Raw genomic sequence first — 26,359 nt, 5'->3', positions numbered from 1 at the left:
TGTAACAGAGCAACACCCTGTTAGAAAGATCGGGTGGAGGGGTTAAGACAGGCATGACGGTGGCCGCTTATAATCCCAGCATCCAGGAGGCAAAGGCAGGAAGGAGGACCATAGCAATCTTGACGGCAGCTTCAGGGAGACAGGGAGAGAGCCTGCTAGGTGTAGGGAGCTTCTTAACATGTCAGTCAGGGTGGGGCACCGATACATCCAGTCTAAGCAGCAGCAGGCTTCTTCTGGAAATAGAAACTGAAACTTCTCTCAGTGCCAATGCTTCCCCAGATGAATGTTCCTACAAGAGCTTGTACGTGGGCTGTTAAAGAATTCTTTCCCTCAAGGCACAGGTACCATCACAGAAAAGGGAGCACAGAGAGCCTGGGCGTCGGAGGTCCCAGTTAAGGGACGTCAGGCAGGTATAAGGCCTGCTGTGCTCATGCACCCACAGCAGCTGAAGCTGCCTGTATGATCAAGCCAGTCAGTATTCTAGCATGGGGGTGGGGTGGGTGGTGAGGAGCTGACAGTTGATGGCTTCTGGGGAAGGAGCACTAATCTTTTTAAGGATGTGGGTCCAGTGAATGCCTCACACCCAGGAGTCTACTTGTGCCACAGCCTGGAATCAGTCAGGGTGAGAAGAGGGAGTGGATGCAGGAGGAGTGGGGAGCAGTGGTAGGTGCCTATGCTCACAACACACTGTACAAAAAATACTAACTGTGAGGCTGACAGCGACTCTGTGGCACATCAGGCGGACGCAGACACTTACTGTAACACTGGATGCAGACTTGATCTAAGATATTTGAGAACTTGGGTGTCAGGGGTGGCAAAGGTTCCAGCTGGATCCTCTTGAAGTCCTCAGGACAGTCCTTCTTTAGGTGACCTTCTCGCTTACACAAGCTGCACACTACTGTGGGAGACTGCAGGAAAATGGTGAACCAAAACAACAGTGAATGCGAATCTTTGCTAAATAAAGAGCTTTTAAAAAATTAGCTATATATATCCCCTAATGCGAAGCTACCCCGAAGGCCTGAGATGGGACAGGCTTTGGTGACGATGGGAAAGTGAATCCAACCATCTGCAGTCCTTGCACATCCCCACTAGTGTCAGGAGGGACAGGGATCACAGGTACAGAACAGAAATGGAAAGCTACTGGTCTAGTTTAGAGAAACGGAAATCAGGGCTGACAAGCAGCGCAGCAGGTAAATGGCAACTGGCGCCGAGCCTGGAGACCTCAGTTCAAGTCCTGGGGCCCACAGTGAAGGGAAAGCTGACTTCTTCAGTTGGCCTCGGACTTCCATACCCGTGCAATGGTGCAATGCCTGTTGCTTACGGGTGATAAAAGGAAAACTAGACACAATACCCACTGGAGTTATTAGAGTCCCAGACCTAAGCCCATCAGCAACTATTACCTTGCCTTTGGTGAAGGTCAGTTTTCTAAATTCATAGAAGAACTCCGACTGATCCCCGGGTGAATTTTCCTCAGAAAAGCTTTCTTCTTTAAGAGTTATTCTATTTAGGTCTATGAACAGAGCCCCACCCATGTGTTCTCCACATTCTTCCAGATCTTCACTCTTAGCAGGCTCAGCCAAGTCTTCTTCAGAGAGGACATCCTCCTCACCTGACCCAGTATACCTGTCATCCCCTTGATGTTCATTAGCAAGCCCCTCCTCATCTTCTGTAAGGTTAATGCTGAGTCTGGGCTCCTCTTCCTCCTCTTCCTCCTCCTCCTCCTCCTCATCAAAGTGCATGGTTGCTGATGTACAGTCCTGGACTAAAGGGGAAAAGCAATTCTGAGTTTCTTCTAGTTCATTGACACACTCTGTGCTTTCTTCATTGATATCATCAGCCTTGTCATCCGGAGAGGCACAGCTGTGACACTCCTCAGCTTCAGGATTCCGGAGCCCGACCAACTCCAGAGTGTTGTCTGCCTGGAGACCGCACAGGCTGCCATGGTTCTGAAGTTCTGGGTGCTGGCTGCTGCTTAAGCCTTCCTCATCGGTGCTCAAATGATGCTTGGTCTTCCTTTTGACAGTCTCGTTGTCACTTCCTGCGTCTTGATGCTCTGCTGTAGCATCCTTAAAACCCTCACAACTGACCTCTGCTTGGGCACAGCCAGAGCTTTCCTGGGGGGCGGGGATGTGCACACCTCCGATCGTCTCCTTTGGTGGGCTTCCCAACTCCTCAGTGGTATTTTTAAGAGTAAGTGTCTGCGCCCTGCAAGCACCCGAGGTTTGAACACTGGGATCTTGAGCCACAGCTGCATTTCCCAGTTTATCAATATTTGTTGCCTGGAGCTCTGGGCCACAATTTTTTGCTTCTTTATCAGGGTCTGAAACACAGGTGACTGGGCTAGGAGGCTTTGTGAGGTTGGGTTTTGTAACTTTGTGTGGAAGAGCGAAATATTTATATGTTGTCCTCAAACAATGAAGTATATATTCAAACACAGGTTGGTTATTCAGCGTCCTTGCCACATTTCGTTTAACAGAATAGGGGTCTGTAACAAAAAGAGAGAGAAAAAAAGAAAACTACCACTTCATACACCTCTGTTTCATCCTGCTTAAAACTTGGTTTCCAGAGACAAAGCAGGTGACAACCCCGTACAGTGGACCATGCAACTCACATGCTTTAACCACTTTACAAGAGCAACCTGGGTGGGGGCAAGGGCAGCAGCCAAGCTGAAAGCAATGCTTCTGAGTCTCATGGGAGCTGAGGCCCCTTCCTAGCTGCTCAGTGACTGGAGGTAGGAAAGAAGTTGTGAGTGTGGCTCTCGACCGTGGGGAACTTAGGCGTTTCCCACAGGCATTGTGGCTGAGCGCTCTGTGTCTCAGTCGGCCAGCCCTGCGCTGTGTCGAGCTTACCTCCACTCTTCCGCCCTGGGAGGCCCCATCACTGAAGTGGCTGGCCTGAGTTTCAGGGGCGAGAGGGAGGCACCAGGAGGAAACACCACTTCTCTCAATCTTTTCTCCTCCCCTAGAACTCCAGCAGGTTAGGCAATTGGCCAGAAGAGCTGAGCCAGAGAAACTGCAGGGGAGGGTTTAAAAATGTGAGATTCCCCATGACTGCACACAGAATTTATGCAAAAAAGAAAAAAAAAATCTTATGCAACATAAAACTTGAAAAAAAAAATCAGGCAAAACTGAGATTTCCATGTAGGAGTTTTGCTGTTGTTCTTAAGGTAAAGGAGGAGAGCTAAGATTTCTAGAAGGTTCCAACCTCCTGACTTTGCAAAGCTGAGAGGAGCTCGTCCATTCAATGACACCAACAGGGCCACTGGTACCTGACAGCTGACTGTAAAGTGAGAGCATTCACTACGAAGTGTTTTCTGTGTGGAAATCACTGCTTCCCGCTCTGAAAATAGCGCTGTTCCCTCGCCTGGAGTCAATCAACTCTAAGAACAGCATTTTTCACAAGAAAAAGTATTCCATTCATCTTTGCAAAACGAAAGCTCAACAGGTATTCCTGAGACGACAGAATCTCAAACACAAGAGTGAGGATGGCAGGAAGAGGGAGTAAGGACCAACAGGTCACAGGGAAGCTGGGAGAGCATCTACATTTTGAAGCAACTTACAAAGCAGAGACTCAGGTGCCCGTAGCCAGTCACTTGATAACTAAGACCCTGTACCCTGGGGTGTGTGAGCCCGCTGTCCCTCACCCCAGTGCATCGCATGCGAGAGGCCAGGGTCTATTTTACCTTCAGACCAGGCCTGCCTGCGCTAGGAACTGTAAAGAGAATGGGATAGAATGTTAGATCGGCACCACGTGAAAGTAATCAAGCATTATTACCTTCAATTGCAATGCGCTTTTTGGGCCAGTCCTTTGATTCCCGTGATATCAATTCTTTGACACGAATACTGATCACCAAATCAGCCAGATTAAACTCTAAAGCATAGAACCGTAGCAATTCCACCCAGAGTTGCCCGACTGGCACTGACGGTTGATGTTTTACATTAAATGTCAATGGCACCTATGAATGACAAGGAACACAGAGATTAATTCTTACACTAGCCCAGCCTGAGAAGTTAGAGATCAGTCAGACCTACATGAAACATAAGAAGACTGTGGAAAGCCACGAGATTGACAACCCATCTAGATAATCTAACTGCAGGTTCTATGTGGTCAGAGACGAGCAGCACTGCATGCTAACACCCAGGACTTTGGCCATAGGAGACAGGACTGGCGCCCATGAAGCCCGACAGCAGAGCTAACTGTAAGTCTCAGCGGGTGGAGAGGCCCCTGCGAAGGCTGCTGCTGCACTCGCAAAGACCTGATGGTTGCTGCTGTTGGAGGCACCTTCAGTGTGGACCCGGAGACCAGCACTGCTAAGGCAGGAAGGGGAAAGAACTCACTGTCACCACCCCAACACACTATACCTGCCAGCGGCACTGAATTCTAAAGTCAAATAATATCTGATATCAGAAGTTGACTCTAGTGTGTCAATCACAGTCTTGTGACAAGTTCCAAAAACGTATGTGACATAGGGAAAGAACAGAGGACAGCAGGAAGAGGGGGAAGAGTCCCAGTGTGACTCAGCCAGCTCACAGCTCTGCTACTCTCTGCAACTTACTTACTCCGCTCTACATCAGCAACACAGGCAGGACAATGGCCAAGAGAACCGGCTGGGTGACAAGCTTAATTTAAGACCCACACTCTGCCAGGTACTAGTTGTGATGAGCTTGTTCACGGTCTATAATGGGTCTAAGACTTGGATTCCTCACCTGGAAAACGGGAATAACAGTACCCACCTCATAGGGCTGTTGGGAGGACTGAGGGAGATAGTGTCTGTAAAGTGCTTAGCACAGTGCCTGGCAGACTGTTCAAAAAATGGTTGCTATCATTATCTGCAGAGTAGTGATAACCTATAACACAGGACAGTGATGAGGATTAAGTCAGAAGCAAGGAAGGCAGCTGGCAGACATGGCTGCTCTCTGCCCTTTTTCTCAGGTACTAAATTCTGAAGAAACGGAGACATCACTGAAACACAATGTGACACCGGTGAGACGCTTTAGAGACCGCTCTGCTCAAGTCAAAGTGCTACAAAGAGGAACTGAAAGGCCAAGACTTTTGTGTTCAGAGGTGACTGGGCTCGGCAGGAACCACTCTCATATGAAGTATGTTATAGAGGTGGCTTAACCTCCCCAAAGAACACTTTGAAGTAAAGTAATGAATGGACACATAGCAAGGATTTTTCCTTCACAGTATTCTCGAATTCACGACGAATAAAACATTTTCCCATCCACAGTTTATAAATTTATCTACAACCACACTTCTGATACCACACTTCAAAATAAGAGGTGTGATGCTTCATTAATCAGTAAACCTCAGGCCTATCTGCCAATCGGAAGAGTCGCCTGGTGGAACTCCTGAGTGGAATGGACATAGTGGGATGGACATGTCCTAGTTCCACACACGGGAGCAGAGGACAGGGAAAGCCCAAGACCCTTGTTAATTTCACCTCGTTATCCACAGCCATTTGTAGTCTTAGGAAGGACTTTGAAGTCTCTCACTGAAATGTCTTCAAAGCATCATAGGAAGGAACTTCAGAGCCTTCAAACACCACTGGCTTTAACCATTCTCTTCAAAGCAGAGAACTTTTTTTGGGGGGTGGGGGTAAAGTAAGAAGAGCAGCTAGTTTTGACAGAGTGCTCACCACATGCCTGGCACTGAGTTAAGACACTCTTGGAATCAATGATGCTTCAGGAGGGCACCAAGACTATCTGTGGGCAGGAAGCCAGGGCCTGGGAAGAGTAAGTGACCTGCCCAAGGACACAGAGCTGGGGGACACAGATTGACACATACGGTCTCAAGAGCCTCGGCTGCTGCCCACAACCAAAACCCACACAGAAAACAGAATGGTGCCATGAAGGGTCATCAGGGTCGGGGCAGCTCCAGGAGACGAGTCCACAGCTCACCACTGTCTCATTTGAGGCATGCATAAGCCAGGAACCAAGAAGGAACATGACTTGTTAGTGTGCAGTGGGCTTAAAACCATGGATCTCAGTCATAGAAAACTGTATGACAGGCACTGTCTCCTCTTAGTGTCTTTAAGAGGAGAGGCCTCTGCATACACAGAATCCATGTAAGTAATGGTGATGCCAGGTTTTCAATCTTTTCCATTACCTGTTTATTCAAGAGGCTGAATAGAAAAGGAAATAAAATAGTCGTGAGCTAGTACATCAGTTTGTGAGCTCCTGAAGAAATAAACTGGGGCATACAGGAGCCAGCCCCATACTGTCAGCTCACAACAGAGAAGCTCGGGTACCCTGCTGACCACTCTAGGGCTCACATCAGTCATGCTGTGGGGCCAGCCTAGGTACACGGATGAAGAATTTATAGTCTCCATATAAAATGAAACTGTATTTGCCCATAAAAAAATTATGGTGCTTGCATGAAAATGTATAGAGGTAGAGATTATTGCCACATTAAAATAAGTTAGTTTCACAAACACGCACATCACATATTTTGTCTCATATGCAGAATGAAAGGGCAGAATAAGGTACAGTAGTTATGAAGGGTCTATTAGGGACAGGGACAAGGAACAGGGGTAGGGGACAGGTGAACCAAGGAAGGAGAAGAGAGGAACGAACAAGGTCAGAGCACATTACAATCGCGCAGGGAAGTGCAATATGTAATGAGACCCATGCCTTTGTACAGTTAGGTTACACTATATCTCAGAAACAGTTAAGACAGAGCCAAGTATGGCATTTCATGCCCACAATCTCAGGATTCCAGAGGCTGAGTCTCCAGGGTCAGCCTGGAAAACTGAGTGAGACTCTCTCCAAAACCCAAACCAACGTAAACAGAAAGGTAGTGAAGAAAACAACAGGAAGACAGACCAATGAATGCATAAATGCCATAAGAGCCTGAAAAGAAAGCTAGTGTCTGCCAGTGGAACTCACAGACCTGTCCCTTCCTTGCTGCAGGTTCTGTGGGTGCCTCCTCTTTCGCTGAGCTGGCATCCCCTGTGCTGTTGTCAGTGTACTCCCAGACCACAGAGTCTTTCTCAACATCTTTAAGGCTGAAATTCCCCAATTTAGTTAATGAGAATTCTTCAATCTAGAAAAAAAAAAAAAAAAAACAATTAGGCATATCTTACTATGAAGCACAAACAACCATGACAACCAGAGTATTAAGATGCTGGTAGGAGCTTGGTGGTGGAGGCACACGCCTTTAATCTCAATACTTGGAAGGCAGAGGCAGGCAGATTTCTGTGAGTTCGAGGCCAGCCTGGTCTACAGAGTGAGTTCCAGGACAGCCAGGGCTACAAAGAAACCCAGTCTCAAAAAACCAAAAAGAAAAAAAACCATGTTGGTAGGAATAGAAACAACACATGGTACCCATATTTCATTGATGTAAGAGGGACGATGGGCAAAAGCACTTTCTGTGTGCCTCAGTCCAATCCCAAATGCTCTCTGACTTCCACATTCGTGCTGTAACATGTGCACATAGCCAGACACAATAATGAATAAAATTGCAATAAAAAATACAAACAGCCCAACAACCACCTTTGAGATTTGGTAATTGAAGTCTGTTTTCAGAATAAAAGGTAGGGTTCTGATTTGCAAAAGGCATGATGACTCTACACAGTAAGTTTTCAGTATCCTGGGGTAGAGCTTAGCTGTTGAGTACTTTCTTACCTGTCATGCTTAAGACCCTTTACAACACTGGAAACAAACATACGAAACCAAACCACCATGGCAGGGAAGCACAGATAGCTTTCTCTTTTGACCCACCTTGACCCGAAGAAGCAAAGCAAGCCTGGAGGCTTGTCTCCCAGGCAATGCTAGATTCTGTCAAGTTAACATCACATGTAGTTCAACAAGTAATGACATACTAAATTGTGGAATGGGTTCCTGAACACACATCTATGGGCATTGGTTATGAGTCAATGTACATTTTATCTAGCTCTTCTTTCTTTTGTAGTGAAGCTATTTCCTGACCCATGACCCTCATGAAACAGGCTAAGGACAAGGACTAGGCAACAGAGAAGCAAGAAGAGTGTTGACATTCCTTCAGGAGGAGGGAGGAGGCCAGGAGCACTTGCCCGAGTCTATCAACCGTTCCTCCAAGTCTCTGGCTGTATTGTGTGTGATAGCAGGGCCCTCTCCATGAGAAGGGATTTAGCTTCCTGCCTATGCCTCCCCAGTGCTGGGATTCCAAACGTATACCACTATCCTGGCTTTAAGTGACACTTGTTCTCTCATTTCTAATAAAGCTGTGTATTTCTTTATCTACGCAATCCATTAGGCTTACTTACTAAAGATATAGAACCTCCATTTCTGATCAACAACTTGTCCGGCATTTCGAGCTCTCTTCTGGCATACAGGTACTCTGACTTCACCCAGCCCATCCGCTGCCTCTTGTGGCTATTAATCCACCCGCTTTCTTACGCCTAGTTTGCATTGTGCACTTTTAATTTCAAACTTCTTGAATTTTTTTTTCTTTTTTTAGTGTAGCTCAGACACTCTGACAGCTTTTACTTCCCAGCATTTAGTTAAAGGAGTTCTCTGTCCTCTCTCCTTGGGCTCTTACTAGTCCAGGCTACTTTCAATCTCTCAATTCTTTAAAAACCATTTCTTTGTTTGATGTGTATGGATATCTTGCCTGTAATATGTCTGTGTACACAGACTGGTACCCACAGAGGCCAGAGAATGATGTCATATCTCCACCATGTAGACACTAGGAATCAAACCTTTGCCTTCTGACGGCGACTGCTGGGATGACAAATGTATATCACGTCTATGTTGGCCCTCTCTAACGAGAGTATCTAACAACCTGCTCATATTTAGGATAATTATTACTGTTACTGACTCTAGGTTAGTTTACTCTCTATATACTTTGTCTCTTAAGCTGGTGTCTCGTTTTTTCATTTATTCTCAGTGTTTTCTTTCTATCTCCAGAAGCAGTTATCAAAGATGAACTCAAGTCTTTGATATTTCTCACCTTTGGGTCACTTTGGTGTCAATGTTATGCTCTGGAAATTAAATGTTTCCCAAAGGCCCATGTACTGAAGGTTTTGCTGGCAGTCTGTGGTGCCTCTTGGGAGGTGGTAAACATTTGGGAAGTGTAGACTCATGAAAAGTAGTCAGGTCACTGAGTGCATAGTTTTAAAGGAATCCTGGGACCTCATATCTCCTATGTGTGCTTGGGATAGTGTGGGAGGTACATCCAGGCATACATATAGAAGCCAGAGGACCACCTTGGTGGTATTCCTCAGGAGGTGTCTACCCTGGTTTTGGAGATAGATTCTCTCATTTGGTCTGACACCCACTAAATTAGGCTAGGTTGACTGGCCAGACTACTCTAGGGCTAGCCTGTGTTGGTTTTCCCAGCACCATGCCTGTGGTGTGTTTTAGGCTGACTTGTGTCCTCATGCTTAATTTACCAACCAGTGTGTTTCTATAGCATGACCCTACCCTCTGTCTCCACTGTGGCTACTATGAGGTGAACAGTCTTTTATGTTAAATGCTCCTACTGCAATGATATACACACAGGGTTACTAAAGGCCAATGGCACAGAGCCAAGACAATACAGAATGAAACCACGGCGGGGGGGCGGGGGAGGGCAAACGTGTTTCTTTATGTTGATCTCTCAGGTGTGCTACTGCAGCAGCCAAACTCAACTAACACCCAGGAACCAGCTCTTGGGCCAGGTGCCTTGACTTTTAGTATATAAAACAACCTTTAAAAATTGCATTCTAGGCACTATAAACACTGTTTTACATTGTGAAGATTTGGATCCTTTATGCTTTAATAAAACAAATACTGACAGTTTTGTTTGCTTCATCAGGTAATTAATTTGGTTAGCAAGTGGCAGACTGTAACACCTTCTTCAGAAGTACCTGCTTAGAACACTTTTTTCTTTTGTTTTGTGTTTTTGTTTTTAGGAAGGGGATTTTGCTATATAGCCCAGGCTAACCTTAAATTTACCCTTCTCTTGCCTCAGCCTTCGGAGCATTAAGGTTACAGGTGTGTTCCGTCATACTGGCATGGAGAAGGTCTTTACACCTCCATTCCCACTGTCAGTGTGTGAACACAGGGGCTCATCAGACAGGTGCACAACATTCAACTGTATCCTCTGTCTCACCTTTGCAGTTTTCAAACTATTTTTCAAGGCAGGATCTCACTAGGTTCCTAAGGTAATGGCTTTGAACTCTTTCTAGCCCAGATCAATTTTGCCCTTGTAGTCCTCCTGCCTCAGCCTCCTGCATAGCTCATAAGAGGCCTGTATACCCAGGTTATACAAAAGTGTTCTGTTGCTAAAGATGACAGCCATAAAGGTAAAACATTCCTGAGGGAGTGACTGTGAAGATCTCTACCTCACAATGCAGGTGATGATCAGATTTGGGTTCTTTTGGTTTTATAGGCTATAAGGTAAGCCAGAGATGCAGACTGCTCTGGTCCTAGAAACTCTGCAGCCTCAGACAAGTGATATGCTGAACCCAGGCATTTGAGGTAGCATGGGCAACAGTGTAATTCAGTCTCAAAAACAAATCAACAAATGATAAAAATAAGACATGGAGGTGCTAAATAAAATCAAATATCAAGTCAGAAAACCAAGAGCAATGAAAAATTCACATCCAGCTCAGAGCTGTTTCAAAACAAAGATTAGCTACTGTTTGAAAATAGTCAGGGCTAGAGAGGTAGCTCAGCCCCTCTCTTCCAGAAGTCCTGAGTTCAATTCTCAGCAACCACATGGTGACTCACAACCATCTGTAATGGAATCTGATGCCCTCTTCTGGTGTATCTGAAGAGAGTGACAGTGTACTCACATACATAAAATAAATAAATAAAACCTTTAAAAATCATATTATCCACGTACAGGGTAACACTGTAATCAAACATTAATATTTCAGTAATGAAAGTGTGATAGAATAATTAGGTCTTATGTATGTATTTATGTATGTATGTATGTATGTATGTATGTATGTATTTATGTATGTATGTATGTATGTATGTATGTATGTATTTTTTGGTTGTAAGTCTAGACTTTAACGGCTGAGCCATCTCTGCAACCTGAATAGGTCTTATTGGAAGAATAATTAGATACTTCAGGTCTGGTTAGGTGTTAAGAAATTGCATAAGAAATTTAATAAAATAACTATCAGATACAACTAGAAAATGCCATACCCATGATCCTAGATAAACTGGCAAGAGAGGTTCTTTTCTTTGCTGAAGGAAGAAAACAGCCATCAGAGCAAACACATATGGTGGCAGGCCTCCTTCTTCAGGGCGATCGATGCTACAAAGCTACAAAAAAAAAAAAAAAAAAAAAAAAAACAAAAACAAAACAAAGGCACATTAATGATGTTGGTTTGGGGGTTGCTGGGTACTAAATTATAACCTCAATGTACTAGCAAACTCTCTGCCACTGAGCCATACCACCAGCTTCTGTAGGGTTCTTCTGATTCGTCAAGTTAAAAACAGGAAATCCTGTTCGTCTCAGACCCAAGCACTGGAACCTTCTAGTACAGCTGTACCTGAATCAGTGAGAGCTTTAGCTATGAATCCCTGTTTTGACTGGATATTTTATTGCTGTGGCTATGTTCCTGAGACAGGGTACTGGTAGGCATTAGTTTAGGCTGTCCTGGAACTTGAAAGCTTCTTGTCTCAGCTTCCTCAGTGCTGGGGATGTATGTTAATGCCTGGGCAGCTGTCACTCTCATCATCATGAAATGACTTTCATTTGGGACTGCTTACTCTTACAAAACAGCTAGAACACCATTGAACTGTGAGACAATTACAGTATCTTGTCTTTCTGAAGTTCTCTGCCCATGTTACTGAAAATGGTGTAAGAAGACTTATCTCAGATATAACCATGCTCACAGAGACATTAAAATACAACTTCTTAGGTCATATTCACAAGATTTGACCCAACTTGATTTTTAATAAGCATTATAACTCATTCTCTGAGGAACAATATCACACTGAAATAGAAACTCTGACCTTCCCTTCTGTGAACATTAGAGTGTCTAGTCTAATATTCTGACAGCCACTCTCTTGAGAACTACACATCTGGTGCAAGGCATGGTGGCACACATCTGTAATCTCATCACTCAAGAGGCAAAGACAGAAGACACCTGGAGTCTGGTCTATGTAGTGAGTTCCAGGTCAGCCAATGCTGCCAGAGCAAAACAAAACAAAACAAACCCAGCAAAAATACAAACACGAACCAAGAAGAAGAAGAAGAAGAAGAAGAAGAAGAAGAAGAAGAAGAAGAACAACAACAACAACAACAACAACAACAACAACAACAACAACCACCCAACCGTACCTTTGCCCAGTATCTAAATGCAATCACCAGAGGAACCAGCCTTGGCTCTAGTTTTCCAAGAGCAGTTAAGTGCTTTGTGGTCAGCCAAGCGTTTTCATTTCCTGCACTTACTTTACAAAGAAGGCCGCTAGTGGAGAAGGGGAAGGATGGGAGAGAAAGAGAAAAAAGCATGTTAAGTAGGTATCAGTCTTCTACATCAATAAGTTCATACCAATAACAAAACCTAGACAGAAAGACCTTAAGTTCATGAGCATCTTAAGATGTTGGATTTTTAACAAGATTTATTTATTTTGTGTGACTGTTTTGCCTGAACATGCTGTGTACCATGTGCATGCACAGACTCCTAGATGGTCAGAAGAGGCTATCTGATCCCTGGAGCTGGCCCAGGTGGTTGTGAGGCACTGAGTGGGAGCTGGGAATCAAACCCAGCTCCTCTGCAAGAACAGTCAGTGCTCTTCTCTAGCCCTGAAACCGGATTTAAAAAGACAAATAAAGGCAACTGTTTCTGAGTAGATTTGTTTGTCAGAACTAGGACTATATGTTTTCAAATATTAAAAATATTTTTGGGAAGAACACAGGAATAGAAAGTATCAAAGGCCCGCTCTGGTCACCCCAAGGGTATAAAATTTTCTCCCAAGTCAAAGGGATTTGCTCAAGGAAGAGTCAGCAGAGCCTACAAAGCTCCCACTTGGTGATGGTGACAGTGCACTTTCTGAGAAAAAAGAGGTGCACATGTGGGGCCACCCTGAGCACTATCTCAGGTGCCACAAATGCTACAGAGAACAACAGCACAGAAGGAGCTTGCAGGAAGCCGCTGTCCCAGCAGGCTGATTCCAGTCCAGTTGAAATGTGTAAGGACACTTCCAGCACTTAATTTTCCTTTCCTCTTACAATGGAAGTATAGGAAATGGCCAGGGAGAAGTACAGTGGGAATCAGATAAGGAACCTATAATTCTGTAAGTTAGACCCTGAGACTTAACAAAGTACTTGTGATTTTGGCAATTTGAGAAGCTGGTGGTATATTCCTGTGACCCCCACACAGCAGCAGACACTCTGCCATCCTGGGTTACATGGTAAATGCAAGGCCATTCTGGGTTATACATGGTTAGATCTTATCTCAAAAACCCCAAACAAAATAAATCGCATAAAATAGTAGCTTAAAGACACAGAAACCTTTGCTTATCTCTGCACACCACCACAGGGACCCGGGCATGGAAGTCAGCATCAACATCAATGAAGGAGTCTGAGGAAAGAGGAAAAAAACAATCAAACACGTTAATTAAAAGCTCTCTGTAAAGCAGACCCAGGAAAGCCTAAGCACAGTTGTGGGTCTGAGAGGCCACTAGCACACACAGTCCTCAGGTGACTTAGAAAGAGAGAACACTGTATCCAAGAACCAAATCATCACAGACAATGGCCTAATCTTTCAAAGCTAGTTAGTGTCTGATCAGAAACGACTGCAGTGCTGACATAGCATTTAGAAGCTATGTGGACAACATAATTAGAAATGTGCACAGGAGACTAAAGGCAGATCAATGTAAAAGCTACTAATTCATAGTGTATTGAATGAAACAAGATGAATGTTTAAGTGTTTCTCATACCAAAGAGAAAGAATAAGAATGCCTAACTCAAGGAAAGGAGTGGTTTGATGAGGCCTAGCTACTGAGAAAAAGCAATAAGTCCCGAGGGGAATACTGTATTAGACAGGACAACCGATGAGCCCACTTGGGAGCAACTGTCTTTGAGTTTATTAACGAGGGCAGGTCCCACCTATTTACCACTTGTAACTTTGATTTAAACCATCAATAAAGCAGATTGCTATGAGCTTGCTCCGAAGAGTAAGCATCATATATTTTGCACTTTCTGCTCACAGCCCAGGGCTCATTAATCCTGAGTGCTGTCAAACTAATAGCTGTCTGACTGGTGGTCCTGGGAGGGTTGGCTGGACTCTAGTTACTAATTCAAGGGCACTAACTTTTATTTTTGCTTTGGATTTTACCCATAAGTAATTTTTATAAGTGAATTTTCTACTTTCAGTTTGGTAGTAAGATATATTAAAATTTATAGACAGAAGACAAAATCAGAAGCAAAATGTGGAAGAATTTGGCCTTACCACTGTTCTTTAAACATTCTTGAACAAGTAAGAGGACATCTGGCTGAGACATCTAGGAAATAAATGAATGAATACATGAAATAATCCCTGAGTACTTTGTTTTTCTGGTATAATACAGTCTGAAGTAACCCAAATTGCTTTCCAAATAAGAAACGCACATTGCTGTAGGTGAAGAGTAGTCACTAGCCTGTGGAATGTCAACAAGGAACACATGAGGATGCATGTGCGGGCAAAGGACTCCCTTCAGAGTAACCTTGTACAGACTCATTCTTGACCCCCTTAGCCATCTTAATGGTGGTTGGAAGGTGTTTTATTGCAACAATGTTTCTGTCACTCTGAAACACTGTAGCAACACTCAGCTAGTGGTTTTAAAATCACTATCTCCTCAAAACTTTGTTCTACATTGGACCAAAACCCTTTAAAGTTCTATAATGACTCTTTAAATATGTTTTTTTTTTTTTGTTGTTGTTGTTGGTTTGAGGTGTTTTATTTACAGATTTTTTAAAATTTGTGTGTGTGTGTCTCCAAAGAGATCAGAAGAGGGTGTCAAAACCCCAGAATAGGAGTTATAGAAGGTTGTAAGCCTTCTGATGTAAGAGCTGGAAGCCAAACTAATGTCCTCTGGAAAAGAAACAAGCACAGGTAACTGCTGAGCCATCACTCTAGCCTTTTTGTTTTTTGATACAGGGTCTTACTCTATAGCTGAGGCTGGCCTCAAACTCACAGTAATCCTCCTACCACTGCCTCCCAGATACTTTGACTGCAGGTAGGAGCCACCCTTCCAATTCAAGGGTCCTTAAAGTCTTATTAATACTGTTGTTAGGTCAAAGTCAGATTCTTACTACATAGTCTTCAAGAATCTGACTTGATTCTAACCGACAAGAATCTAACTGACCCAGGTCTCTACATCCTAGGCAGAGTTCTGTGGAAATGTGCCCCTTTGAGGAAGCCTAGTCTATGTTCAGAGCTTGTCACTCAGCCATGCTTCTCTGTGAAGCTCACTATAGTTAATAGCTTACTTACAAGTGTCACCAGAGAACCAGGACTATCTTGTCCTTTATAACCTAGTGAAAATTTGCTACACGAATGACACCAGACCAAAATAACTGCTAAGGATTTACTCTGGTAAATCACTTATCAAAATTTGAAACTTAAAATAATATTAAGATTGGAGCTGGAAATGTTAAGAATACATAGTTTCCCAGAGGACCACAGTTTAGTTCTCAGGGCCTATGCAATAAGTACATTTACCCATCACTTGTGATACCAGCTTTGGGGAGACTCTAATGCTCTGGCCTCTGAAGGCACACCTGCACACATGAACACACACACCCACCCCCAAACACACTTAAATTCTTTAAGAAACAGTAAATTCTGTGGGTTACCTAACCAGGAAGCTATATAAATAAACACAAGAAGGAAGGAGAGGCTATGAATGAGAGCACAAATGAATCTAACTCAGAATCTGTTGCTTCAAAGACAGGACCTCACTATGTAGCCCTGGCTGACCTGGAACTTCACTGTGTAGACCCGGGTGGCCTAAACTCAGAGACCTACTTGCCTCTAGGGTCAAAGACATGAGCAACCATGCCTGGCCTCCGAGTCTATGTTTATAACAAACAACTAAGCTGAGCACAGACCAACTGTGAAGAAAACAGTAGAAAGCAGAGTGGGTAAATCGATCAATAATCTAAGTTTCTTCTGACTTATCTATGTCTTTGGGAATAATATTTCACCAAAATGTAGGCTAATATACCTGGTGTGTGTGTGTGTGTGTGTGTGTGTGTGTGTGTGTGTGTTCATGCGCATGCACTTGTGCCACTCAAGTTTGCTTTTTCTGACGATAGCCTTGGAATCCTGCTATTCCTGCCCCCAGCTCTCTAGTACTGGGGTTACAGATGTGTTCCATCATTTGAGGTTAGGTGTGGTTGTTTTTGTGAAAAGTGTAATTACTTTAATTACATTTATTCATTGTGTGTATGTGGGGAGGCATACATATGGCAAAAGGACAGTTTGTGACACTCAGGGATTGAACTCAAGTCATCAGATTTGGGGGCAAGCACCTTTACCCACTGAGCCATCTCTCTGGCCCATCGCTATCATCATCATACTATTTATTATTATCATTATTACTATAGAAAAGGGGAACTTGGAAGCTAATTAGGTTTCCAGATCATGAATATTTATATTATTTGTAATATTATAAACATAATATTTATATACAAATATTATATTATATAGTACAATATATAATATATTGTATAATATACAAAACATAAATATTATATTATATATTGTAATATAAATATTACAAATATACTATTTAAACATTTGCCTTCCTTTCCTGTCATAGGAAGGTTGATTTTATGAAAAGAATGTAAACTTCCTGAATTCACAGACACATAGAACCCTCCTAGGACTCACATGCTTAGAAAACCAACATTACAAGTAAGTAGGGGGATCTGTAGCAAAACAAGCCTGAAAATTTGTAAAAAATTAAAATTCTGAAGCTGAAGACAAAAGACATTAAAATGAAAATTCTCAGGGAGCACTGTCACCGTCATACTTTATCAAAATACATTCACATCCAAGTCACACTCAAAAGATACTGCTTTTTTCCACCAGACAGCCACCACAAGCCTTGAGCACGCTCCCTGGGGAAGCCTGTGCTGTGGGCACCAAGGCAGGCTTATATCCCAGTAGCCTACCTGGTCAGAGCTGAAAGGAGCTCAGAAAGAAACACAGCCACAACCTGGGAGCAAAGGGTGTGGCTTCCTCACAAGCCATGCGATCCTGAGGGGCTCACATGGTGTTTGCTGATCCGCTATTAAGGTGTGTTTGCTGATCAGCCATTAAATTCTAAACAATCTCAAACCTAAAAGCCTTGCCCTGACCTCCCTGAGAGCCTCTGTCACTCTGTTAAGAAGGTGGGTGTCATGTACATTTTCTGAGGGACAGAAGTGGTAAGGACACTAAGATCTGTGTGCTTCTGATAAGGAGCCAAATCACCAACTGTCTGGATGGATAGTCTTTGACCAAGCAGGTCTGCTAGGTGACTGAAATTGTACAAATGTGCCCATGTACCAGATCTGATGGCCTCTCTGGACTTCATGAGCACCTACACACACACATACACACACACACACACACACACACACACACACACACACACACACACACACACACAGAAGGGGGAGTGGGAGGGAGGAAAGAAGAAGAAGGAAGAGGGAGGGAGAGAGAAGGAGGAGGAGGAGGAGGAGGAGGAGAAGAAGAAGAAACAGCAGCAGCAGCAGCAGCAGCAAGGGCACATGAGTTCATGCAAGCACTTAACTATAAACCTTCTTAAATGCTAAACGAATGGGAGATGTCTATGTGTGCGCGAAGTCCAGCAGATGATTCTGTACTTACGACAGCTGGGAACTGAACATCAATGTTCACGTCAGAGTCTCTGAAGCCCAGTCTGCTACAGGAGGAGCCGTAAAGCCTAAGAGAACAGTCTGGAAAGTAAGCACATGGGAGTCACAGGAGTGAAAGCCTTCCAAAGCTACAACACTGTCAATTAAAACACAATCACCAGTCAAAGCCACACCCAGAAGCAGGACATACTGAGACCAGACACTCACAAAGAAGGGCTGCAAAGCCATGTGCTTGGCTTTCACTGGACTTCAGCCACTTCTGCCATGAGCTATGAAGTACACTAAAGATTCCTACATGATCATGCTCATATTCTGTGTAGAAAACTGTGATAATTTAAAGAATTTAGATAATGTATGTTAAAAAGGACACCTTGTTTTGAATCTACAGTATAGCCATAAGATAATGCAAGCATTTCTTTCTAATGTCAGGATTTACACATAGCTCTACCTTATGATAGGTAGTAGGTGTCACTAAAAAGGGTTCTTGCTGTTGGGGATCCCAACAGTCTTGGGATCTCCCTACCTCAGCCTCCATAAACCTTATAGGCAGCACCTCCCTGGCCAGGGCATAAATTAATGCTTATTAGGTAGAAGCAACCTGAACTATGAGGCACCTTTAGATGCTAAATAGACGAATGGAGAACATACCTGGTAGTTTGTGCTGGAACACACTTTCCATGACACGCTTAATTTCTAGCCTCCGATCCAAGCTTTCATTGTGCAAACCAAACTCCTGCACCACTTTGTCGATGGCGTTACCAACTGCATGTATCTGGGAGGGTGCTGGTGGGGGCAGTGTGGTGAGCAATTCTTCTTCTTGCTTTTCCTTGTAAGATCAATGGTAAGATTAACATGACTCATGTGTAGTAGTTCTTTTCACTGAGACAGGACCCTATAAAACTTCCTGGGGTCTTTGTAGCCTTCCTAATCTTAGACATGGTGGTCTTCATTCTATCAAACATATGCACACATGCTATGTACTTAATACAGATAATAAGGAATAGGCAGGAATACAAAGAAAACCCGGATAGCAACCACAAATATCAGGTTCCTTATTATCTGCATAAGAACACCACGGTCCCACCCACAGCTACTTACATCCTAACTCTGGACTTGGGGAAATTCACAAGGCTACCCAGCAAACACATCTGACTAGTGGAGAAATATTCTGGATAGAATATATTCGGTAATTTAAAATATATCTCTCTATCTATAGTGGGCTTAAGGAAAGCCACAAAGGGGTGCACTGCTGAGCATTCGTGCACCTCCCACTGAAGGCAGACAGAACCTCAATCCTAGCACACGTCACGTCTAAGGTATGATACTTTCAACCAAACCATGAATACCCGTGTTTTAATGAGAAGTATTCATTTGTTTCAATCACCAGAGACCCACTCACCTTGAGGCTCTTCTTGTGCCTCTTCTCCTTGATGTGCTTATGGGCAAACGGGATGGAGTCGATCAAAGCGTCACACAGTTTGCAGGTATACTTTGCTGTCGGGCAGTTTCGTGGTCGCTACGGTTTGAAAAGATTGACAGAAAGATGTATCTCCAGACATGGAGAGAAAATTAGCCAGAATGAGGGTTTTCGTATTACTTCCAAACTTGGCAGTCATTCTTATTTAAACACAATGGCAGTGACTCCTTATCCCTTAGCGTATGGACTTACACACTGATAAGGAAGTAGAAAGCCTAATTCCCTGAGGCAGACATTGAGATTGCTAACACAGTGTAAGGTTTAGATACCAAATGCATCCATTAAAGACGTTACCCTTTTCAGCCTCTCAATGCAGTCTCTCTTGAGCCGTTCCTCGGCCTGCTGTAGCCCCAGCAGCTCCTTGGTTGAAAGGACGGACTCATCGATCACAGGACCTTCCAATTCTCCGTCCTGCTCACTGTCCTCCGTTCTAGTCCTCCGTGGCTTACGAGGTCTGGACCGCTGTTTCTTGTTTTCTTAAGTTAGGGGACAATATGGGTGGTGTTGAGAACTATCACTCTGAGTAAGACGTAGAACTTTCTTCCTATAAATCCATTTACTTACACATAGTACTAGGTACTGAACCCAGGTCCTCATCCATGCTGGCAAGTGCTAGGCCCTGAGCTCTGCCCCAAGCCCACGTGAACGGATTTCAATGACAGAAGCAAATCCTGAACATTGAACAGGGGTGGGGGTAGGGGGTGGGGCACCTCTCCACATTCACCATTCTACAGAAACAACTGCAATTAAGAAGGATCATATTTTCCATAGGATTTGATCTTGTCTCCTCCCATATTCCACTGCTGAGGACTCACTGCTGAGAGCAGGAATCTCCCACTCAAGGCAGATGTAACTGCACTTCTGATCCATTGGATGGATAAAGGACATACACGACACTTCCAACCAAACTGTAGAGATAACTGTGTTTTGATGGAAAACATTCATAGATACTTGATTTTCTTTGAAAGAGAAGAACCCAGGTAGGGAAAATGGACAATACTGTATGTACCTGGAGAACTTGGGAATCGTGATTGTTTCCTTATATGGTTCAAAAAAATCATTTAGCTACAAATTCAGCCTTCAATCAGAATTGGGTTCCTTCATGAAGAGGAAAACCTTCAAGCCAAGCTTTTATTTATTGAGCACACACGGTCCCCGCATACCAGTGACAGGCTGAGCACATGAACACAATCGGCAGTTAAGTCAGAGTTCACCCTGAATATATGTACTAGGGACTCTGTTAGGTCTACATCTGTAGGATGACTAGATAAACTTGAGCTAACAGCTTTTCAACCTGCGAAGCATATAACAATTTTGAGACTGAACTTTAAAAACCATGGTGAGCAGCCCTGGTGCTCCAATCAGGTTCTAAAGACAATGGAATAAAACTGTAACCTGGGGCTTAAATATTTCCAAGCTAAAATTCTGATTAAGGGGATGAAGAGATGGCTCAGTAGAAGGGGCTCCTGCAGAGGACCTGAGTTCTGTTCACGGTACCCATGTAGCCTCTGTAGGCACCCGCACATACACATACCCACAAAAATCAAAACTGTAAAACCTTTTAACAATTCTGATTAAACACATGGGATTGTCTTCACTGGCTTTGCACAAGTTAATGCCTGGAAGAAGTCTTGTATAAGGCAACCACTCTCCAGCTTTCCGAGGACTCATGACTTAGCAACTGCAATGCATTGGGTAATTGCAGGAAAGAGCTCTGGGTAGAAAAGGAAGTACCGGCCTTCCAGTTTTAAAGAGTACTGCTGTTGGGGCTAGAGAGATTAACAGTTAAGCAGGCTGTGAACTTGAGTTCCAGAGGATCTGATGTCCCAAGGGATCTTCTGGCCACCATAGGCTTCTCTATACACAGCTGGTGCACAGACACATCCGTGCAGGCATATAAAAATGATAAATAGATAGGTATTAAATAAGTAAATGCATTCTTACAAAAATAAAGAATGCCATTGCCAGATTGGGAACTTAGCTAAATGGCAGACCGCTCCCATCATACACACTGGCACTAAGACTGAACACCCCACCATCACACAGTAGCAATCAACTGCAGCTGTGACTAGCTGAGGGTTCCAGCCATAGCACTGGGGCACGAGGCAAGAGGATGGAGACCATGGCTTTTGGGGAGGGAGAGCGGAAACAAGTGGTACTGCCCCACTCCACAGCAGAAGGAGGCAGTGCTTTTATCACACCCCACCTCCTCCATCCCTGAAGCACTTCCCACATCATGCTGAGGCTAGCCCCGCTGTGCAGATGTAACATTGGTAGTCTCAGAGAAGGAAGTGAGGCTAGCCCCACTGTGCAGATGTAACACTGGTAGTCTCAGAGAAGGAAGTGAGGCTAGCCCACTGTGCAAATGTAACATTGGTAGTCTCAGAGAAGGAAGTGAGGCTAGCCCACTGTGCAGATGTAACATTGGTAGTCTCAGAGAAGGAAGTGATGTGTCTAAGGGCACAGGGCCAAGGCAAAATAAAGTTCTAAAAATACAGCAGAAGTCAGCCTTGTAGTGCCCAGTACACACAGTGAAGAGAAATCCCTACACAGCCCCCTGTGGTATACAGTAAGAACAGACAGAACTAACATGGCTGTCTAGGCTCACAGGACAATCTGTGAAAAAAGCTCCCTGGAGCAACTCTTGAAGAGCAAGCAGCCCCGAGAAGGCCCCTAATTCCTAACAGGAAGATGTTGGGCTCCTTGGGCTGTCATTGTCATAACCTCAGCTGTGAGTGTTCCAAGTCCAGTCACAGAGGACATCTGAATGAATGTTTCATGCCAGAACATTAATGCCATTGCCCTAAAGGCTTTACATCGTCAACCCATGAAATCTGAGGATTAAGGGAGGGACAATAATGTCAAAATGAAAAAGAAAAACAAAACTGTGCTTTAAAAGCTTTAGAAATCAACTTTAATATAATTTTATCACATCTTCCCAGTCTGAGTGATCCTTATTATTGCAGCCCATGGAAGTGCACCTGTTACTCCCAGAACAAGGGAGGCAGAAGAAGCTGAGTGTGAGGTGACCAAATTGACATGCAGAGTTCAAGGCCCACCAGAGCTACACACTGAGACCCTGCCTCAAAAAGAAAAAAACTTAAGATATTCCCTTTAGTGATCTTTCTTAGGGTCATTTCCATGCACTGCAAATTTATACATTAAATTAAACTGCTCCCTACTGTATGCGACCTTACACAATACCTTAATGTTTCCTTTAAAAAGATTTTCAAGGGAAACTATCAATTTCTTCATTTGGCAACTTGAAACTGTACTTTCTACAGAAACATTTAAGTGCGCTTCTGTAAACGCAGTCAATCAATGTACTCCCTGCTTCCACCTCCTGAGAAGACACCTTCCTAGTCATTCCTAACATAGAGTGAGAACACGCATAAGAGGTCTTGGGTCTGCAATTGGTCCCTTTATTATTTCTAGCTGCAAAATACTCATCTATAATTCATTATTAATACTAGTAGTGAAATTTTTAGACAGGGTCTCATTAAGTAGCCCTGGTTAGCCTGGAAATCTCTATGTAGACCAGGCTAGCCTCAAATTCACAAGTCTGTCAGCCCTGACTCTCTGGGACTAGCAGTGTGTACCTGTTAGCCTGGCTCAAACCTTATCTTTAAAGTGGCATTTAAGGAATCCTAGACAACTGTCAGTACTGCACGAGGCTCTTAAAAGTATTCCTTTTCCCTTTCTTAATTTTTCCTTTGTCCACAAAACCCAGATTGGCTGGGAGCTCACTAGGGAGCTGAGGTTCATCTTCATCTTCTAATCCTCCTGTTCCATCTCCCAATTGTCTGTCTAGGGAATTCAGGCTGTCCTCAAATTTTCCATCTTTCCACCTTAGCATCCCTAGTTCTGGGTTGCAGGCATGTAACACACACATATCTTAATTTTTTATTTCCACAAGACAAATATAGGTAACAATGTCCATACCTACATGAATGCCATAATAGAAACACTTAAGGTCTGAACAAAACGTTAAAAATTAACAGAGAATCCAAAGCCCAGAAACCACCAATAAACACTGTTCCCTTGTCCTGCAGACTGAGGTAATGGCCAGGTGACAGGAAGCGTCCCCAATTTCAGTTTCAATTTCAGTCCCACTTTTCCATCCAGCGCTGCATAAATTCTGGACAATCTTAACCTCTCCAAACTGCAGCTGCCCAATTCACAAAAATGTGGTTCCACATCCCAGAACCCCACCACAGCCTTTCTAGTCTGCCCCACTCAAAGATTGGCAAGGCTATGGTTCATTTTATTTTCTTTATTTTCTTTTGAGACAGGGTCCTTAGTCTGGGAAGCAAAAGCATGAGCATCATCGTGAGGCCACTCTGGTCTACAGAGCAAGTTCCACACCAGGCAGTGCCACACAGTAAGACCTGGTCTCCAAAAAGGGGCAATTTTTCTACATCTAATTTTATACTATCAGGTTTTCATGCTTTCCAGCCAACTCACGACTTTATTTCACTGCAGCAAATACACTGACTAGATAGAAATAACCTTCCTGTTTTTAGACATAGTTGCTATACAACATCTCCTTGCACATTTTGGAAAAATACAATCTCTTTGTATCATTATTTTAAAATGTGAAGTTACTAAGAAATGAAGTTTTAGCACTGGGAGGTGCAAGCAAGAGAATCTAGTTAAGGCTAGCCTTTGCTACAGAAAAAGAAGATTTGGATTTGTCTGAAAGGGAACAGCACTGCTTTCATCTGCATTCTGGGTCTCAAAATTTCCATTGCCCAAATGTTGTTGTTGAGCTTGTATTCCAGCTACCCCAGACCTTGTGTGAGTTAGTTTGGTTAAACAGAAACTTGTTTTTTTTTTTTTTTTTTTTTTTACCCCCACAACTTCCTCTTTCCCTGCCACTCCCTTCATTGTATATATACAGTCTATACTCTGTCTTAACAGTAGATATTTTCAGTTTCATATTGTCATGTATGTTATGAACACACTTTAAAATTAAAATCATGTATACAAAAATAATACAGATTTTGGAAATTATAGTATGATCTTCGCAATTAAATGATCACCCTCCTCCTCTCCCATAAGATGTTTACTAAAGAACCTCACTTTTTTGCTTAGTTTTTTTTGGGACAGTACTGCACTATGATGCCCAGCCTGTCTTGGAGCTTGTGATGTTCCAATGCATGAAATATGCAGAAGCTGCCCAACTATTCTGTAAGCACTAACACAATCACATTAAATATCTCATTACTGAAAAGAACAACACTTATGTGGATGCAGAAAATAACAGACACATAACCTAGAGACTTGAGGCATACCAGGACTTCCTGCTTCCATTTCTGACATGGCTTCTAGGCTGGTGAGGTCCTTCTGAAACAGCCTTCTAACCGCTCTGCAGCCTCTGCCCTCTTGCCACCTGTAGGCATCTTCACTTTCCTGAAAGGATTCTTTCCTTGACCGGCTTATGACAGGAATCCTAGGTCCAGGCTTGAACTCTCTCCAGCTATCTGCATTTCCAGTGAGTTCATCAGATAGCCATTTCTTATTTTGATCTTTGTGGTTATCATTCATCCAAGCAGGCTGACTGTACATTGGGTTTTTAAATGCATATGGATTGCTGGGAACCGTATACAGTCCTTTCCTGGGGGTGTTCCCATAGTTCCCGGGTGATACCTTTTTTTTTGGAAGGCCCTTTTCCATTTTACTGCTATGGCCTTTAGCATAATCATCCATTATTAAATAATCTTGTTGGGGATGACCCCTTCTGAAATCATCATCATCAATAATTCCACGGTCTTTAGTGCGCTTTGCAAAGTAAGGTTTTGTTGTATCTCCCATGGTCTTTGACTTCAACTTCCTTACTTTGTACCTGAAAGAAAGCATTTGGGGGAAAACAAAACAAAAAACTGTAAAATAATATCACACCAAATAACCCAAAGCAACACACTGATGCCCTGAACCCCCCCCCCCCCAGTTTAAAGGTTAAATTGTTATCATATTTATAATAACTAGTGCATCCCAGAAATTAGGGGGTTTAGCCTACAGTGTTCATAAAACTGGTCCTTGTTTAATATAAACACTAAATCTGAAGACGCTTCCATAGCCTCAAAAAACTAAAGTAGTAACTTCTATGTAACAAAAACACCTCTCTTCAAAGTAAACATCATAAGTCAACACTGTTACAAAACTCCCAAATCTATTTTTTTAAAGAAAGTTGGCAATTACTTTTAAGTATCAAAGTAGCCAAAACTATGCCAACGGTTTCGATCAACCCCACTCTACGCTGTACTTTTCAACCCGGCCCGACCGCTGGGCGAAGGGGCAGCACTTCCCACCAAGGTACCACTCTAAGGGTTCAGGCATCCGACCAAGGGACAACGCCAGCTGACTTACCAGGTTTCTTAGTCCCCTGCCCCAGACAAGTCCAGTTTCGTCACCAACCACAATCCTCCGCAGAATGACACTCCTTTTCCTTCCCCATTCGGCTGCCCCACCCCTGTGTGCCTCAGTTTCCACAAGCGGAGTCCCCAGGCGGAGGAGGAGGAGGCGGTCCCGCGCTACTGGCCACGAAGCCGCCGTGGGGACTAGGAAGCAGGAAGCGCCCGGCCATTGACAGGGTTCCGGGGTCCCCCGGACCAGGGCCGGAGCCCCGACACAAAGTGAAGACACGGACTCGAACCCGAGGGCTCCGGGCGCGCAGCCGGGCAGAGGCGGCCTGAGAAGGACGGCGCCAACGTACCTCTGGGCCCGGCAGATACGCTCCTCGGGGTGGGGGGAACCCACGGGCCCAGCCCGGAGGCGAGTCCCGGAGGGACGCGACAAGACGGCGCCCGGGAGCACTCACCAGCGCCGCTGCGGTCCCCCGCCGCTTCCTGTCCGGGCCCGGCTCCTCTCCGTGTTTTCCTTCGGCCCCACTTCCGGCGCTCAGCGCCCTCTCATTGTGCGCGATTGGAAGACGGCGGTGCCCCCGCCCCGCGCTCCGCGGCTGGCCGGAAGCGCGCACCGGAAGCGCGCGCCGCCCAGGTTCCGCCCAGCGCCGGGTGCGCGCGGCGGGTGCGGGTGGAGAAGTCGGGGCTGTTAGCTGCTTGCGCCCACTGCTACCGGGCGCTTTTGGAT

General features: G+C 44.2%; 1 protein-coding gene across 4 annotated transcripts in view; it reads right to left on the bottom strand.

The window, feature by feature from the left end:
- Positions 1–26,132, bottom strand: part of TUT7 (terminal uridylyl transferase 7) — a 51,576-nt gene extending 25,444 nt beyond the window's left edge. For 3 of the 4 annotated variants that reach the window (XM_080926519.1, XM_080926522.1, XM_080926521.1), the window contains exons 1-14: positions 25,637–26,100; positions 24,562–25,112; positions 19,562–19,743; positions 19,190–19,306; positions 18,439–18,616; positions 17,783–17,871; positions 14,375–14,426; positions 13,435–13,504; positions 12,262–12,388; positions 11,118–11,237; positions 6,892–7,044; positions 3,775–3,955; positions 1,401–2,485; positions 758–908 (exon numbers count right to left, since the gene is read on the bottom strand). In XM_080926519.1, the coding sequence (XP_080782645.1) occupies positions 758–908; positions 1,401–2,485; positions 3,775–3,955; positions 6,892–7,044; positions 11,118–11,237; positions 12,262–12,388; positions 13,435–13,504; positions 14,375–14,426; positions 17,783–17,871; positions 18,439–18,616; positions 19,190–19,306; positions 19,562–19,743; positions 24,562–25,081 (3,025 nt within the window). In that variant the 5' untranslated portion in view covers positions 25,082–25,112; positions 25,637–26,100. Of the gene's footprint in view, positions 1–757; positions 909–1,400; positions 2,486–3,774; positions 3,956–6,891; positions 7,045–11,117; positions 11,238–12,261; positions 12,389–13,434; positions 13,505–14,374; positions 14,427–17,782; positions 17,872–18,438; positions 18,617–19,189; positions 19,307–19,561; positions 19,744–24,561; positions 25,113–25,636 lie in introns of all 4 variants that reach the window. The other variant, XM_080926520.1, reaches the window with a different exon arrangement.
- Positions 26,133–26,359: the final 227 nt, after the last annotated feature.

Source organism: Micromys minutus (assembly GCF_963924665.1).
Source record: "Micromys minutus genome assembly, chromosome: 1".
In the NCBI taxonomy this organism is placed as follows: domain Eukaryota; kingdom Metazoa; phylum Chordata; class Mammalia; order Rodentia; family Muridae; genus Micromys; species Micromys minutus.
The sequence above is the reverse complement of the archived record's forward strand: the minus strand, read 5'-3'. Positions and strand labels throughout refer to the sequence as shown.